We start from the raw sequence: 16,662 nt of genomic DNA on the forward strand, positions 1-16,662 counted from the left end.
GATATCTGCCAATCGTGGAATTGCCCCATGCATGCTAAGATCTGGATCGTTGATGTAGTTATCAGGAAATGCAAGGATCCCCAAGCAACTCATGGGATATTTTATCCCAAAAAATACACATTAACCTTTTCTCACTGTTTCTTCATTGTCGATGAGAATTCCAACTCCTTGGGAATAGCCTTTCTTCCGTCAAAACCAGAGTGCATTGTTTTTGAGGTGAAGGATTTTAACTTCTGATGTCCCACCCAACAACGGCACTCCCCCAGCTTTTTTCAGTGGTTAAAATTCCCGCCAATAAGTCATCGATAGTTATAGGAGAAAGTGAGGATTGTGGATGCTGGAGAGTCAGAGTCGAAAAGTGTGGCACTGGAAAAGCAAAGCAGATCAGGCAGCATCTGAGGAGCAGGAGAGTCAACGTTTTGGGCATAAACCCTTCATTAGGAATGAAGAGCTTATGCCCAAAATGTTGACTCTCCTTCTCCTCGGATTCTGCCTGACCTGTTGTGCTTTTTCAGCGCCATACTTTCTGACTCTGGTATTGTTACAGCCACAGCGTAGTTGCTATCTCTTTCCTCTGGGTTAGAAAGTTGAAGGTTTTAAGCCTTAGTCCAGATGCTTGAGCGCAAAGCTGAGTCTGACACTCCCACCACTGAAGAAGTGCTGCTCTGTCAGTGATGCTGTCTTTCTAGAGGGATGAGATGGATGTAAAAGATCATTTCAAGGAGCCCACTGAGTGCAAGGAATGTTGGCCAACATTTATCCCTTAGTCAACGTCAGTAAGGCACTTTCTGTTAGCAGAACTAGGGGATGCTTTTTAAAAATTCATGGTCATCTTATTAAGACAGAAACCAGGAGGATTTCTTTTCTCAGAGATCTGTGTGACTTTGCAACTCTCAGTCTCAGAAGGTAGCAGAGGCGGAGTCATTGAATATTTTTAAGGTAGAGTGAGTTTTAGGAATCAAAGTGTATTGGGGGAAAATGGAAGTTGAAATGAAAATAGATCATTTATGATCTTATTCAATGACAGAGCAAATTTGCGGGGATGAATGATTTATGTCCACTCCTCATTTATCTGTCTGTATGTTTGTGTGTGTGTGGTCACTGCAGTGTGAGCATTGGCAGCAGCATTTTTTACGTTACAAGAATCCAAAAGTATTTCATTTTCATTTGTCCTGAAGCCAGAAAATGCAACCATTTATTTTCAAACAACACTTGATTTTGCTATCTAAGATAAACATTACAGGTTTAACTTATTTCTTTATTTTTCTACTTTAACAACCAAAGATTTGCACCTAAGATGGTGCCATGTATGGCGACATTGTACACTTTTCACTGCTGTCTTGTGCCACGTACTTGAGTACACACGAAAATAAAATCTAAATCTAAAAAAATCTAAGATAAAGATTAGTAGACATTGAGATAAGCCAACATCTGAAAAAACTCTGTGGTAAGTGCAGTGCCTAAGTTTGGACATTTGCTGGGTTACTTTCATCTTTATTTTGACCAAGGTGCTGGAGAATGATCTGCGTCTTCCATTTTCTTGCAGCTTTAACAATATCCAATCTGTGAGCAACACTTCGTTTCGTGGGCTGGAAAAGTTGCAGCTTCTGATGTTGCATGGGAATGACATCCAGAGGCTTAATGATGGAACTTTTAAACATTTGCACTCATTGCAGGTAGTACCTGGAAATAGGTGCTTAAATTATAACATGCATTTAACATTGAACTTGTGGTTTGTTTTCTCTGCAAGGATTAATGCCAAAAATAAATTTTGGACCGCATAAGACTTCAAAAGATGTTTGAGTGAAGACCAGCCATTCAGTTACACATTCTTCGCTCTTAGAAATTGGGTTGATGGTCTAGATGCTGGTTGTTTACAAAGTTATTCCAGAGATTTTTAATCAACATACTTGTGACTGCAGGGTTTGAGTTATAAGGAGAGTCTGGATAGGCTGGGAATTTAATTCCCTAGCTCAGGCAGTTGAGGGGTGACCCTATAGAGGCTTCTCAAATCATGAAAGGCATAGAAAAGGTGAATAGCAAAGGTCTTTTCCCTTGGGTAAGGAAGTTCAGAAACTCGGGGGTATGTTTTTAAGGTGAGAGGAGAAATATTTAAAATGGACCTGAGGGATAACTTTTTCATACAGAGAATGAACAGCCAGAGCAAGTGGTACATACAGGTACAGATAAAACATTTAAAAGACATTTCGACAGGTAAATGAATAGGAAAGGTTTAGAGAGATAGGAGCCAAATGCTGGCAAATGGGATTAATTTAGTTTGAGAAACATGGTCGGCATGGATGAGTTGGACCAAAAAGCCTGTTTCCATGCTGTATGACTCTATGACTGTGGCTATTCGCCTGATGATTCCTGGAACATAGAACATTACAGCGTAGTACAGCCCTTTGGCCCATGAAGTTGCGCTGACCTGTGAAACCAATCTGAAGCCCATCCAACCTGAACTATTCCATTTTCATTCATATGTTAATCCAAATGACCATTTAAATGGCCTTAAAGCTGGCAAGACTATTACTATTGCAGGCAGGGCATTCTACAACCCCTACTACTCTCTGAATAAAGAACCTACCTCTGACATTTGTCCTAAACCTATCACTCATCAATTTAAAGCTATGTCCCCACGTGCTAGCCATCACTATTCAAGGAAAACTTCACTGTCCACCCTATCTAATCCTTTGATTATCTTGTATGTCTCAATTAAGTCACCTCTCAACCTTCTTCTCTCTAACTAAAACATCCTCAAGTCCTTCAGCCTTTTCTCATAAGACCTTCCCTCCATATCAAGCAACGGCCTAGTTAATCCTCTCTGAACCCTTTCCAAAGTTTCCATATCCTTCCTATAATGCGGTAACCATAACTACACGCAATACTCCAAGTGTGGCTGCACCAGAGTTTTGTACAGTTGTACCATGACCTCATGGCTCCGAAACTCAATCCCTCTGCTAATAAAAGCCAACACACCATTTGTCTTCTGAACAGCCTTATCAACCTAGGTGGCAACTTTCAGGGATCTATGCACATGGACACTGGGATCTTTCGGCTCATCCACACAATCAAGAATCTTACCTTTAGCTCAGTACTCTATATTCCTGTTGCTCCTTCCAAAGTGAATAACCTCATACATTTCCATATTAAACTCCACTTTCCACCTCTTAGCTCAGCTCTGAAGCTTATCTATGTCCCTCTGTAACCTGCAGCATCTTTCCGTACTATCCACAACTCCACCGACCTTAGTGTCATCTGCAAATTTACTAACCCATCCTTCTGCACCCTCATCCAGGTAATTTATAAAAATGGCAAACAGCAGTGGCCCCAAAACCTTGTGGTATATCACTCACAACTGAATTCCAGGATGAACACTTCCCATCAATCACCACCCTCTATCTTCTTTCAGCTAGCCAATTTCTGATCCAAACAGCCAAATCACCCTCAATCCCATGCCTCTGTATTTTGTGCAATATTCCTTTTCAACTAAATTGCCATTATTCCTAATCTTTAAAAGATGTCCCAAAGTTGGATTGTAGAGAGAAGCTTGAAGTAGGTGTGTCTATACTGGTGCACTGAAACTTTCATATCCAAGAGAGTTGCTTTCTCTATCCCTTTTTTCTTTGCTTCCATGCATAGTCTCTTTAGCTAGCACCAATTTTCCTCTTCCTTTCTCTCCTGGGTGACCTGAAACATTACCTCAGTTTCTTTTTGTACAGACACTGCCTGTTGAGTATTTTTTGCTTTTATTCCAGACCTTCAGCATCTGCAGAATTTTCCTTTCACGTTAGAGGGTTGCACTTTGTCCCTTCATCTCCAACATTGTAATAGATCGCAAATAGCTGAGGCTTAAGCACTGATACTTAGGATACCCCACTGGCCTGCCAACAATAACAATTTGTTTAGTGTATATAGCTCCTTAAAAATAATGCAGTTTGGCAATGTGCTCCAGAGAAACAGGCTAAAACAATGGATGACATTGAATCACAAAAGAAGATATTAGGTCAGATGCACAAAAGCTTTTTCAAAGATGCAGGTTCAATAAACATCCTTAAGGAGTAAAGTGGTTTAGAGGCAGAAAAATCCAGAGGAAATATCTGCAGCTTGTGACCTAAACAGATGATAACAAGATTGTCAATGGTGTAGCAACTTATAATTGGGAACTTTTTTAAAATTAAGACACAGGGCAAGAGCATCACTGGCTAGGCCAGCATTTATTACCCAACCCTAGTTGCTCAAAAAGTCAGCCACATTTCTATTGGTCTGATATCACATGTTGGCCAGACCAGGTAAGGATGGCAGTTTCCTTCCCTCAAGGATACAGCCAGAATTAGAGGAATGGTGATGTCTCGGAGGACTGAAGGATTGGAGGAGATTAGAGAAAATGGGAGGGGCAAGGGCGTGGAGGTGCATGGAAACAAGGGTGAGCATTTTAAAATTAAGGCATTCATTGATCAGGACCTTGATGTGGGTCAATAAGTATAATGTGGAAATGGTTCATTTATTCTCAATCTTTGTTTTTCTGTTCATTAACCAACTTGAAACCAAATTAAAATGTTACGTCTCCTCTCATAATCCCCAACTTTGTATATAACCGCCTTGTGTGGCACCTTGTCAAATTATTTTGAAAATCTGAACACATTGCACTTAATGGTTCTCATTCATTCACCTTGCTAGCTTCAAACTCAAAGAAACCTCCAACAGACTTGTTCTTTGTCATAAATCCTCATTGTGCCAACCCTTTTTATTGACTCTGTCCAGCCATAACTGCATTTAATAGTATTGTGGTACCACAGACCTAATAAAAATGATCCTACTCTATTAGATATTAGGTTCTGATATTAGACTAAGTGACCTTTAGTTTTCTATTTTCTTTCTTCCTCTTTTCTTGAATAGCAAGATTATATGTTCTACTTTCTAACCACTGGGGAATCCTTTGGAATCTAGGAAATGGAATACAATAGAGAAATGTGTTTTAACAGTGACCTGTGAATAGATGTTTCCTCTTGTGGAATAATCTCGAGTTTTACTTGGTCATAGTTTTAGGATAAGGGATAGCAGATTTAAAACAGAGATGAGGAGAAATGACTTCCCTCAAAGAATCATGAATTTTGATGGAATTCATTACCCCACTGTGTCTGGTGCATTGAGTAAATTTGAGAAGGGACATTTGAGACAGATGTTTAATTAGTAACGGCGGAGGGGGGTTGAAGGGTTGTGGAGAGCAGGCAGGAAAATGGCTGAGATGAGATGAGCCATGAGTGTATTAAATGGTGGAGCAGGCTGATTGCCTACTCATTCTGCCAATTCTTATGTTCTCATGTTTTAGACAGAAGAATGGTTTTCACTTGATCCCTGCATTCTGTTTAGTTAGCTCCTTGTGGTTAACCTTTTCCAGATCCCTATTAGTGTAGTAGTCTTTTCTCTCTAATACTTCCTTCCTCTGTCTCCTTTAACCCCTCAAACCTCCCAACATGATCCATTAAAGTCCAGTAAATCTCTGTGTGGTCATCACAGGAACAGCCACCCCAAAGGTCTGAGAATGTTATGCATGTGCTTCTCATTAATGTTATGCTTTGGTATAAATCCTTCTGCATACTGAACCAATTTAGTCTTTTTTATGAATTGTTCCTTATTATTGAACCTAATTATCTTTCTTTTTCAGGTACTTAAAATAAGCTACAATAAACTGAGTTCCATAAAAGGGCAGACATTTCGGGGACTGGTGAATTTAGTACGCTTGCACTTGGACCACAATAAGATTGAGTTCATTCAACCTGGTGCTTTCCACGGACTGACCTCTCTGAAGCTCATCCATCTCGAAGCCAACTTGTTGAGGCAAATCCATCCACGCACCTTTGTCACCTTCTCGTTTCTACAACATTTTACATTTTCATCAATAAAGCACCTCTACCTCTCTGAAAATCTCATTCCAACACTACCCAAAGACATATTCCATTCAATGTCCGAACTGGAAAATGTCTACCTTCATGGGAATCCGTGGTCATGTGACTGCAGGTTAAGATGGCTCCTGGACTGGCAGAAAGAGGCTAGAGGTAATCAGTGACTTTACACCAAGTGGGAATGTAGAATTTATTGCTTCTTTAATGCTCACCAAGGTGAGAATCGGCAGTGCTGGAATGGGAGAAACTTTCACTTCCAATCCTGGATGAAGTTTGTTGTGAATTACCCTTGTTTGATTTTTCTCCAAATGTACAGAGAATACACCAATTGTCAAATTGCAAGAATTTTTCATTTGCAATAGTTTGAATTTGCAGTCAAATGAGGGATATTTCTATCCGGGTCATGGTGAGGCTGGAGTGGCGGACACTTTAGGAGGTGGGTCTGTGGTATACACAGACCAACCACCTTCTCAATGCCACTACAATGGAGTTAAGGTGCAGGTCCATGGTCAGCTGTCATTGTCACCAAATGAGACTTTTAGATGGCCACGTAAGAATCAATAATGGGCCTCAGTCCCCCATAACTGGAATTAACCCAGCTGCAGGTGCCATGTGCTATGCCCAAAAGATCAATGTGTGGAGGCAGCCCATTGTGTGGGAGGGGTAGGGATATCAGAATGTCATGTCTTTGCTCACAAGACCATAAGAAATAGGAACAGGAGTAGACCATTCAGCCTCTCGAATCTGCTCATGGCTGATCCGACATTCCTCATCTCTAATTTCCTGCCCTTTCCTTGTAATCCTTGATTCCCTGACTGATTAAGGATCTGTCTATCTCAGCAGTAAATACACTCAAGGACTTTACCTCTCCACAGCTCTCTGTGACAAGGACTAAGGCAGTCAGAGCCCGATTGAGGGACAACACGTTGGGCTGAGTCACCCCCAAATGGCCTGGGCACCTTAATGCCAACACACCCCCTCCCTCACAAATACCACCCACAACTCACTTAAAATCCCTGATCACAGGGTGCTGTTCTGGCAACAGCCACCGCCTCCTCAATGGTGCTGCTGAGCACAAGAGGTGCCAGTCTCTGGTTGGCTGGCAGTCCTAAATGTGTGGAACATTCACCCCCAGGCTCTTAATTCCAGTCGATCAGACACTCCTAAGGAAACCACATCTTTAAATAACTGTGTCTAATGCCGTCTGCTAACATGTCAGGTGATCCATTTCCCCAGTCGAGGTGCATGCTGGGAAATATCCCACCGTCAAACAGCGATTGCTTCACCTGAGTATCCTGAACTCATCTTATCATGACCAAGAGTATCAAACAAAGTCCAAATACTACCCCAAAATCACAGTAATCACAGTCCAGCAACACAAAGGGTGAGGGGTGAGCTCACCATTGTTTATTCATTCACATTGGCATCACTGACATTGACCAGTATTTATTGCCCATTCCTTATTGCCCACAGGGCAGTCAACCATGTAGGAGTCACATGTCATTAAGGACCAAAGAGTTTCTTCTCTAAACAAAATTTGACAGGTTTTCACAACAATTGATTTAATTTGATTTATTGTCACATGTACCTAAGTACAGTGAAAAGCTTTGTTTGCAAGCAGTATAGGCAAATCATAGTAAGGACATACAGAGTGTAGAGTGCTTAGACAGAGTGAGGCATACAGATTACACTGCATAGGAGGTGCATAAAGCAAGATCAATATTATTTGAAGTTGGAGAGTGATATTGGCACCACAGTCATCATTGGACAATTCACTTATTCATTAAATGCAAATTCCAACACCTGCCACAGTCAGAATTTGAACCTGGTTCTCTGGATTAACAGCCTATCAATAATGTCAGTAGGCCATCACCTCACCACAGGCTCACAAAGAGCTGACAGGCAAGCAAGGGTGAGTTTCCAGCCAATCACAGATCTTTACACTGGTGTCCTAGTTTGACAGAGACTAGCAGTGTCTACCTCCTAACGGTGTCAGTCAAGGCCTACCTCTCACAGTGAAATGTTCAGGTTCTTTTCCTGCTAACCACAAAGTGAAGTGTTGTTTTGGAGAGGTGTCAAGAGATGTCGGAGGCAAGGGCAGGAGAGGTGGCTTTCAAAGACCCTTACTCATCACCTATAGCTCCAGTTAGAGCTAGGGATTTAGAGAATTTGAAGGCCAGTTACCCTAGTTTCCCAGCCATCTTTCTCAACTCTTGCAAGACTGGTGATCAGGGGAAAGTGAGTTGAGGCCTTTAAATGACTGTAAGTTGACCTTTTAAGGATTTTAATTAGTGACAGGTTGAGAAAGTTGTCCTCAGCAGAAATTCTTCCACAGAAACTAATTGCTGAGATGGTGAGAAGGGAGTAAACATCTCTCCAGGGCCACCTCACCCCATTATCACCCTTCTCTGCATTTCTCTTGCAACATGCAAGAAAGAGGAAGTTCCATTGCAAGTGTCTGAATCACAACCTCATTTCATTGCTATGTTCAGGACTACTGAGCAACTAATTAGGGGAGTGGTGTTAGTATGGTGGTGGAGTTTATAACTTAGGGACTTGTGATGTTAAATTAGAATGAGACTGCCCAGGATGAAGCAAGGAAGGACATGTTTGTACAAAACATGAAAAATCTGGGAATTTTGAACGTGAGATTGATAGATTTTCGTCGGTGAAGTGTATGAAAGGATATGGAGTAAAGGTTTATAGATAGAGCTAGCTTTTGGGTCAAATGGAATAGACAAACATGATGGGCTGAATAATCTTCTCCTGTCCACCTCTCCCAAACACTGCACAGATCAGGATGTGGGAGGGCTCACAAAACGTAGGAAGTGTTGAGAGGTAAGTGCAAACAGTCTTCCATGGGATAATCCTGGTAGTGGGATTGGCAGAAGTATAACCAGCCACCAAAGGGAGGTTGCTGACCAATTAGACACCATATTTCCCCGCCCCAACCTGCCACCTCCAGAATTTTGCTGGCATTGGGACAGGCCCCCCTCCACATGAGGAGATCGTCAAGGCCAGCTACCTGGGCTTCCCAAGACAGGGCATGGGGCTTTTCTTTTTGGATGTCTCATGGTCCAAGGAGAGAATGCCTGGTAGCCCTTGCTTTTCTCACAGCGCCACTGCCTGCCTGGCTCAGGGACTTTGAGACAGAAGTTTCCTGACAGGACTGGACTGGGTAAAGGAAGGAAGGATGTTTCCAATGACTGGAGAGTCCAGAAACCAGAGTCACAGTCTAACAATACAGGGTAGGCCACTTAGGACTGAGATGAGGGGAAATGTCTTCACCCAGAGAGTGGTGAGCCTGTGGGATTCTCTGGTTCAGAAAATGGTTGAGGCTAAATGGATCAATGGGGAGAAAGTGAGAACAGGGGAATAAGTTGAATGATCAATCATGGTCACATTGAGTGATGCCGCAGGCCTGAAGCACCGAATACCCTACTCCTGCTCCTATTTTCTCTGTTTCTACTTTTCAATGCTGCCTCAGAGTGGATGCACCTCTTAATTAGCCACTGTCTGTAAAATTCCCTTGAGAATCCCACTGTCCAGTCACACTTGTTTCGGTCCAGTTTAGGACTGGACAGAGAGATTTCAGTGTTCATGGCAAAATTCCAGCCCCCTGTCCTGGGGGCATCTCTTTGGAGATGTACAATAGGGGTCAGATGTCTGTGAGACTGGAGTCTTGCAGCTCTCTGCGCACTCAGAACAGAAGGAAGAAAAGTAGGAACTGATCAAAAAAAAATGACTGAAAGAATTGTGGATGCTGTAAATCAGATACAAAAAAACCCAGAAATTGCTGAAAAAGCTCAGCAGGTCTCGCAACACCTGTGGAGAGAAATCAGAGTTAGCGTTTCCGGTCGAATGACCCTTCCTCAGAACTGATGGTAGCTAGGAAAATGTTGGTTAATGTGCAGAAGATAGGGTGGGGGGAGGCGGTAAGGAGAAAATGGCAGGTGGAGATAGAGAGTAAGGAGAGAGATGAACAGTTAGATGGAGAAAGGAGTGGATAATTGTCTGGCTAGGAGGGTGAATAGCCATTAATGGGGAATATTAGTGGCTAACAATGGATTGTGTGCAATAGCAATTTATGTGACAACAAGGCCTGGATTGTGAGGGTTCGGATAAGGACTTGGGCGAGATGAAGCCCTAAAGTTATTGAATTTGATGTTGAGTCCAGAAGGCTGCCGAGTCCCCAAGCAGAAAATGAGGTGCCATTCTTCCAGCTTACACTGAGCTTTGGCCAGGGACAGGGTGGGGGGTTGACGTGGCAGGCAACTGGAAGCTCAGGGTCTTTTTTGCAGAAGTAAAGAAAAATGACCTTTGCTCTTAAAAAAGACTTTAGGAATTTGTCCTCTCTACCTTCCCTTTTGTCAAATATAGTGAAGGGTCTTTTCTTCCTATTCACAGGTGTTATGAAATGTAAAAAGGACAGAACGTATCCAGGAGGTCGAATGTGCTCACTGTGCTCCGAACCCAAGCAATTCAGCAGAAAAGAGCTTTTCAATTTGGATCCTAATGCCCTCACTTGTAAGAAGCCCACAATCATATCCCCGTTGAAGAACAACAACAACACTGAATGGGACGATGAAGGTGAAGATGTATCACGTCGAAACTATCAAAATCCATTTGGCAGCATGACTTTGAACTTAACGGACCAGCAAGGAAACCACAACCACTTGGTCTGTCAATCCAACAGGATGAGGAATGGCACGAAGATTCAATGGCAGCGTCTAAATCAGCAGCAAGTCGCCATTAACATGACCCTTTCAGCAACCCTGATGTGCTATATGGATCAACAAAGGATGGAAAGGCTGTGGAAACTTATTGCCTATTACAGTGAAACACCTGCAAAATTAGAAAGAGATTTAATGTTGTCCAAGGAACCCAACTCAAGCTATCGATATAAGCAAGTCATTGATGACCAAGCTTACTATTACACTGGTGTTAGAGCGAATATTATGACGAAGCCCTCATGGTTAATGCAAGAGCACATCAATATCCAACTTGACAGAAGGCAAACAACTACAGACCATGTTATCCTTCTGTTCTCAATGCACTTGTCTCAAAGCTTTCAAATCAATGACAGCCCAAAGAGAGAGAATAGCTGGGTATTAATCAAAGACGATGGTGGGCTGAAGAGGCAGCATGTTTTAGTTACTGGGACTATGCTGCAGTTAAACTGTCCAATCATTGCCTCAGGGAGTCCATCTATAAAATGGACATTTCCAAATGGTACCCAAAGGGAAGCCTCGTACACCAGTGAAGACAACCGTGTTTCTGTTTCAAAAGCTGGCAAGTTAATAGTGAAGGCAGTGGGGTATGGTGATTCAGGTTTATATCAATGTATTGCATCAGTAAAAGATGATATGGATACAATGACATACCGAGTTGTCGTGCAACCCACAAGAGTACATCCAAGCCAAGTTGAAGAAAATGGCATCACTGTACATTCGGGGGATACTATCTCTCTGCCCTGCAGTGCCACTGCAGTACCAAATGCCCAACTGAGTTGGATCCTGCCAAATAACAATGTCCTCGGTGCCTTAGCAAACACTACGAGTGGATCTGTAACGGAAAATGGAACTCTAGTCATCCAAACTAGCCATGTTAGTAATAGTGGCCACTACAGGTGTCTCGCCGTCAACACGTATGGAGTCGATTCACTGACTGTTAATGTGGCAGTTATTAAAAAGTTGCATGGCCAAACCATTAGAAAGGGGAAGAAAGACAATAGAATGTCAATTCTCAATCTCTTTTTCAGGAATGGTGGTTCAGAGGCTGAGGAACAGGATGGTTCAGGTCGAGACACGGCGTATGAAAGTCAGAAACAGGTAACCTACAACAAATACACTGGCAGAATTCTGGCTGGACGTAAACAACTCCATGCTGATGAGACGCATGACCGTTCCAGAGCCGAATCCAGCCGGAGCATCAAACTAAGGCAGGGCTCACAGCGGGGGAGGGGGAAGCCAACCTTCGATGGCAGGAGGCGGTGGGATTCACGCAGGAGGGTCAGTATGTCCAATAAGAAGATCGACCCACTAAAGTGGGCAGACATCCTGGCAAAGGTGAGGGCAAAGACTGCTCCTAAAGTAACGGAAAAGCCTTCGCTCCGAATCAACAAATCGACCACCATCTCGCCAGCTGCAAAAGAAACCAAAAGAAATCCCTTGGCAGTGAATCGCCCGGGAAATTTCGAACAAGTCTCAGAAGAGGAGTCAGGTATTGAAGAATCATCAGGAAACAGTGAAATGAATTTTTCGGAGGACCAGTTGATACAAGTAAGCTCGCGTCAGAGTGCAATAGCAAAAGACTACATTATGTCAGAGAACACCACCCTGAACGAAATGTTCATTCGTAGACAGCAGGAAGATCTTGCACCGAGAGGCAGTACTGATTCCCCGAGAAACCAAACATTTAATGCAACTGGTCATGTTCTGGAAACCACGACTGAGTCTGACACTGTAGCCAAGTTTCTTTCAAAGCCGGAGAATGAGTCAGACATTTGGGAAATGTTGATAACCACAACAGCAGCTTTGGAACAGGGCAGTATTCAGTCAACAGCGGCAGTGATTGGGATGCAGCCAAGACAGGAGTATCCAGAAGATGATGATGTATCTGTCATAGAAAGCAACACTCAGGCTCCAGAAACACATACACTCGAGGGGTTAGCAGTACCTTGGATCACTGAAGCAGTTACAGATCCAGCAAAGAGACTTGCTGGGAAGGACTCCTTAATGGCTATTGCAGATATAAACTCAAACAGTGATAATGCCAGCATGTTTCACATCAGAGACATGACCTTAACAAGTCAAACAGTTACCACTTTAACCACGACCAAAGCAACTTCAATGATCACCAGAGCCTTCACCTCCTCCACAAATGCTGGAACTACTGCCAAATTGGCCCCCACGGTAAAAGTAACTACCATTACCACCACGGTCCCTAATACCACAACCAAACTAGCTGTCACCACAGCCACTGCTACCATTCGTCCCACCACTACAGCCAAAGCAACTACCGGGAAAGCCAAGGTGCCCATTACCATAGCAAAGCCAACTGCCACCGTGAATGCCAATGCAAGAGCCAGTCAAAGCAAAAACACCTCTACCACTTCTCAAAACTATCCAAAGCGAAGATTGCCCGGCAGAAGGAGATATCGGCCTAACAGGTACAGGCAAAGACAACATTTATACCCAATAACCAGGGCCAAAGAAACAAAATCTACTCACGTAAATATGACATCAAGCACTTGGCCAAGTGGGAAAGCCTTTCCAAGAGAAATGAATCATTCCGAAAATGGCCATATGAAAGTCAACTCTAAGTTAGAGAAGGATCCAGATTCAAAGTTAGCTTATGGTAAGTTCAACTTGCCTGCTTTAGAACAACTGACAACAAGGGAACCAACACTAAAATCAGTGAATCTCTTAACCATTGTCAAATCCCCACATCAAACTAACCCTTCAGTAGCACCTATCACTCCGGAGCCAAATCAACCAAAATCGTTAACTTCAACAACACAGACAATACTTGATACTACAAAAACCACTTCCTCAAAACCCCCTGAGATGGACCCAACCATTCTTGAATCTTTAGCCAACCCCACAAAACCGTTGCATCTTCAAAGGGATTATAGGTTGCGCAATGCTACAAAACTTGACACTACAACCATATCACCTCCGATATCCAATACATTTGGAAAACCTCCCGACCCTGCTTCTCAATTCAATGCTGCGGCATCAAGTAATAAACCTGTATCAACCACAACAGCCTTAGCTTCTGTTGTTCCAGTTGAATCTGGGAAGTTAAATGGAGTCCATGACACCACAAAATCATCAGATGTCATCTTAAATCCAATAGTTCCGACGGCAGTCCTTCCAATTTCTACAACAGTTACTTTGATATCAAAACCTACAATGGATTACCTTGGAGTGTTGACCACGATCACTGCTAACGCACAGGGATCCAGGAAAACTCCAAAGTCAAACACTGAGCTGAAAGTGCCAACTGGCACATTTTTAGAAACTGAGACTAAACTACCAGTGGTTGAAATGTCTCAGAAAACTCCCACATTTCAAAAAACTGGAAGTGACTTTTCACCAAATCTATCTTCTTCACCTGACACTAGAAATCCTTCACAATTTTATGACTTGAATGTTCCCGTGTACAGAAAAGCAACAGTTAATGTTGTGCCAGAAGCCCAACCGACCATTATAAACTTAAGATCGAATCTTCCTTTGCCTTCTCAAGTCACAGTTAAAATGCACAATGAAATTCTGCCTCCAACTATTTCTTCACGAGGTATCTTGCCCACTCAGAAAACTGTTGGAATGGGAGAAATTCAACTGGAAATCAACAGAACCGATGAAAGTAATAATACACCAGATGGAGACCCTTTAAGACAACGTGCAGGAACTACACAGGGCAGGCAACAACTTAAAATGACATACATCCAAGGATCAAACAACTTAACTTGGATTTCGAGGCATAAGTGGAAGCCAGATTCAAATCCCAGCTTAATTTCCATTCCAAAACAAGGCTCTAGGCTTAAATCTCCCAATGATATCTTGGCAGGAGCAACACCAAAGCTGCTGACACCTGCAGCAAGGGCTAGGTCCCATAATTTGACAAACGGAGAATGGTCAGGAGTTACTGGTGATCTTGAGTTGACAACATTCCCACCTAGAACAGGGGAAAATGTAACAAAACCTGATGAACCTTTCATCCAGTCAACATCAAGAACCCCTTTCCAAACTAGTTCAAGGATGATTAACAAGCCAATGGAGAGGATAGGTGCTGATTCAGACAACAAATCAAAAGCAGCATTAGGACATCCCATCGTTCAAACACCAACCGCAAATCAAGGTTACCAATGGCGTCATCGTGTAGAGATTCCAATTCAATTTACTAAAGAGAAACCGACAGAATCTATACCCAACAGAAGCATGTCCATGAGAACACCTACAACTATACCCAACACAACTAGCATTGCTGAAAGGTTCAGAAACACCTCATGGAGCAAATGGCTCCAGCACACCCCAATCCTTTCAAAGTTCGATGGGAACTCGTCCATTGCTGTACAACCATCTCCCAATTTCAGGATAATAAAGCGGAAGCCGAAAATAATACCAAGGCACCCTATGACAGTTTCAGTGAAAGCAGAGATGGACGCTTATCTTCCTTGTGATGCAGTTGGGGAGCCCAAGCCTTTTATATTTTGGACAAAAATATCAACAGGTAAGAGACTCATAATGACAGAACAGCGTTAAGTGAAATTTGAACATGCTGGAGAAATGGAGCAGGCAAACCAGCATCTGTGGAGAGAGAAATGGAGTTAATGTTTTGAGTCAGTATGACTGAAGATGAATCAAACTGGACTCAAAACATTAACTCTGTTTCTCTCGCTATGGATGCTGCCACACATGGGAGAGTGACTCCAACATTTCCTGTTTTTATTTCAGATTTTCAGCATCTGCAGTATTTGGCTTTTATTACTGTACATCCTTGTAGTCAGTGAACTTCAAAAAAAAAAGTCTGTTATCAATAGGAGGTAAAATCTTGGTGTCTCTAAAATGGGCAATTATTCAGCAACACCTGGTGTCAAGTTACAAATCCATTGTGTGTAGTTTAGGGTGAAAGGGGAATGATTTAAAGGGACCTAAGGGGAAACGTTTTCACGCAGAGGGTGGTGCATGTATAGAGTGAGCTGCTGGAGGAAGTGTGGAGGCTGGTAGGTTACAACAATTAATGGGCATCTGGATGGGAGGGTTTAGAGGGATATGGACCAAATGCTGGTAAATGGGATGAGATTATTTTCCAATATCTGGTCGACATGGACAAGTTGGACTGAAGGGTCTGTTTCCGTGCTGTACATCTCTATGACTCTAATCAAGGCATTTGCTCAATACAATCTCACATTCCATCAGTACAAGTTTCACCTTAATTCAGTATGGGGTCATTAATTCTGGAGTCAGACATATTCCTGGGTGTCATCACGTGACCTCCTGCAGCCAATTGCCCCATTCCCACACAGTGCATAGGAACAGGAGGAGGCCATTCAACCCCTGAAAACTGTTCCACCACTCATGGCTGATCTGCCACCTAACTCCATATACCTGCCTTTGGCCCATATCCCTTAATACCTTGGCTTAACAAATTTGTTTATCTATCTCAAATTTAAAATTAACAACAATTATTGCCATCTGTGGAAGAGAGTTCCAAACCTTTGTGTCTAAAAGTGCTTCCTAATACTATATTTCTCCTGAATGGTCTGACCTTAACATGTAGACTATGCTCCCTAGCTCTAGAATTCCCAAGCAATGGAAATTATTTATTTTTATCCACCCTTTTTCTGTCTTTTTCTATTAATATCTTGAATACTTTTTTCAGATGACCCTTAAACTTCTAAATTCCAGTGAAAACAGGCCTAATTTGTATAATCTCTCCTCATAACTTGACCTCTGAAGTCTGGGTATCAGTTGTCATTAGTTAGCTAAGATGGCCATATTTGTGGTCCAGCAGATTCCCATGTGAAAGCTAGGGGATCCTTCCTTCCTTCCTCAATTGGGTGGCTGACTATCAGCCTTCAATTGCATCTTCAATAATTTTGGAGCTAGCAAATCGAAATGCACCCAAGAGCTATTATTTATCATATTCTCCCAATTACCCCATTCTCCCATTCTCTGGGTGGCACCGTGGCTCAGTGGTTAGCACTGCTGTTTCAACATGCCAGAGATCCAGATTCAGGCTGGTGACT

At 42.6% G+C, this 16,662-nt stretch overlaps 1 protein-coding gene across 2 annotated transcripts in view; it reads left to right on the top strand.

The window, feature by feature from the left end:
* Positions 1 to 16,662, top strand: part of mxra5a (matrix-remodelling associated 5a) — a 58,181-nt gene that overhangs the window by 27,130 nt on the left and 14,389 nt on the right. For both annotated transcript variants that reach the window (XM_072576892.1, XM_072576893.1), the window contains exons 3-5: positions 1,547 to 1,676; positions 5,669 to 6,059; positions 10,314 to 15,143. In XM_072576892.1, the coding sequence (XP_072432993.1) occupies positions 1,547 to 1,676; positions 5,669 to 6,059; positions 10,314 to 15,143 (5,351 nt within the window). The remainder of the gene's footprint in view (positions 1 to 1,546; positions 1,677 to 5,668; positions 6,060 to 10,313; positions 15,144 to 16,662) is intronic.

The sequence above is a fragment of the Chiloscyllium punctatum genome, chromosome 9 (assembly GCF_047496795.1).
Source record: "Chiloscyllium punctatum isolate Juve2018m chromosome 9, sChiPun1.3, whole genome shotgun sequence".
NCBI lineage: Eukaryota > Metazoa > Chordata > Chondrichthyes > Orectolobiformes > Hemiscylliidae > Chiloscyllium > Chiloscyllium punctatum.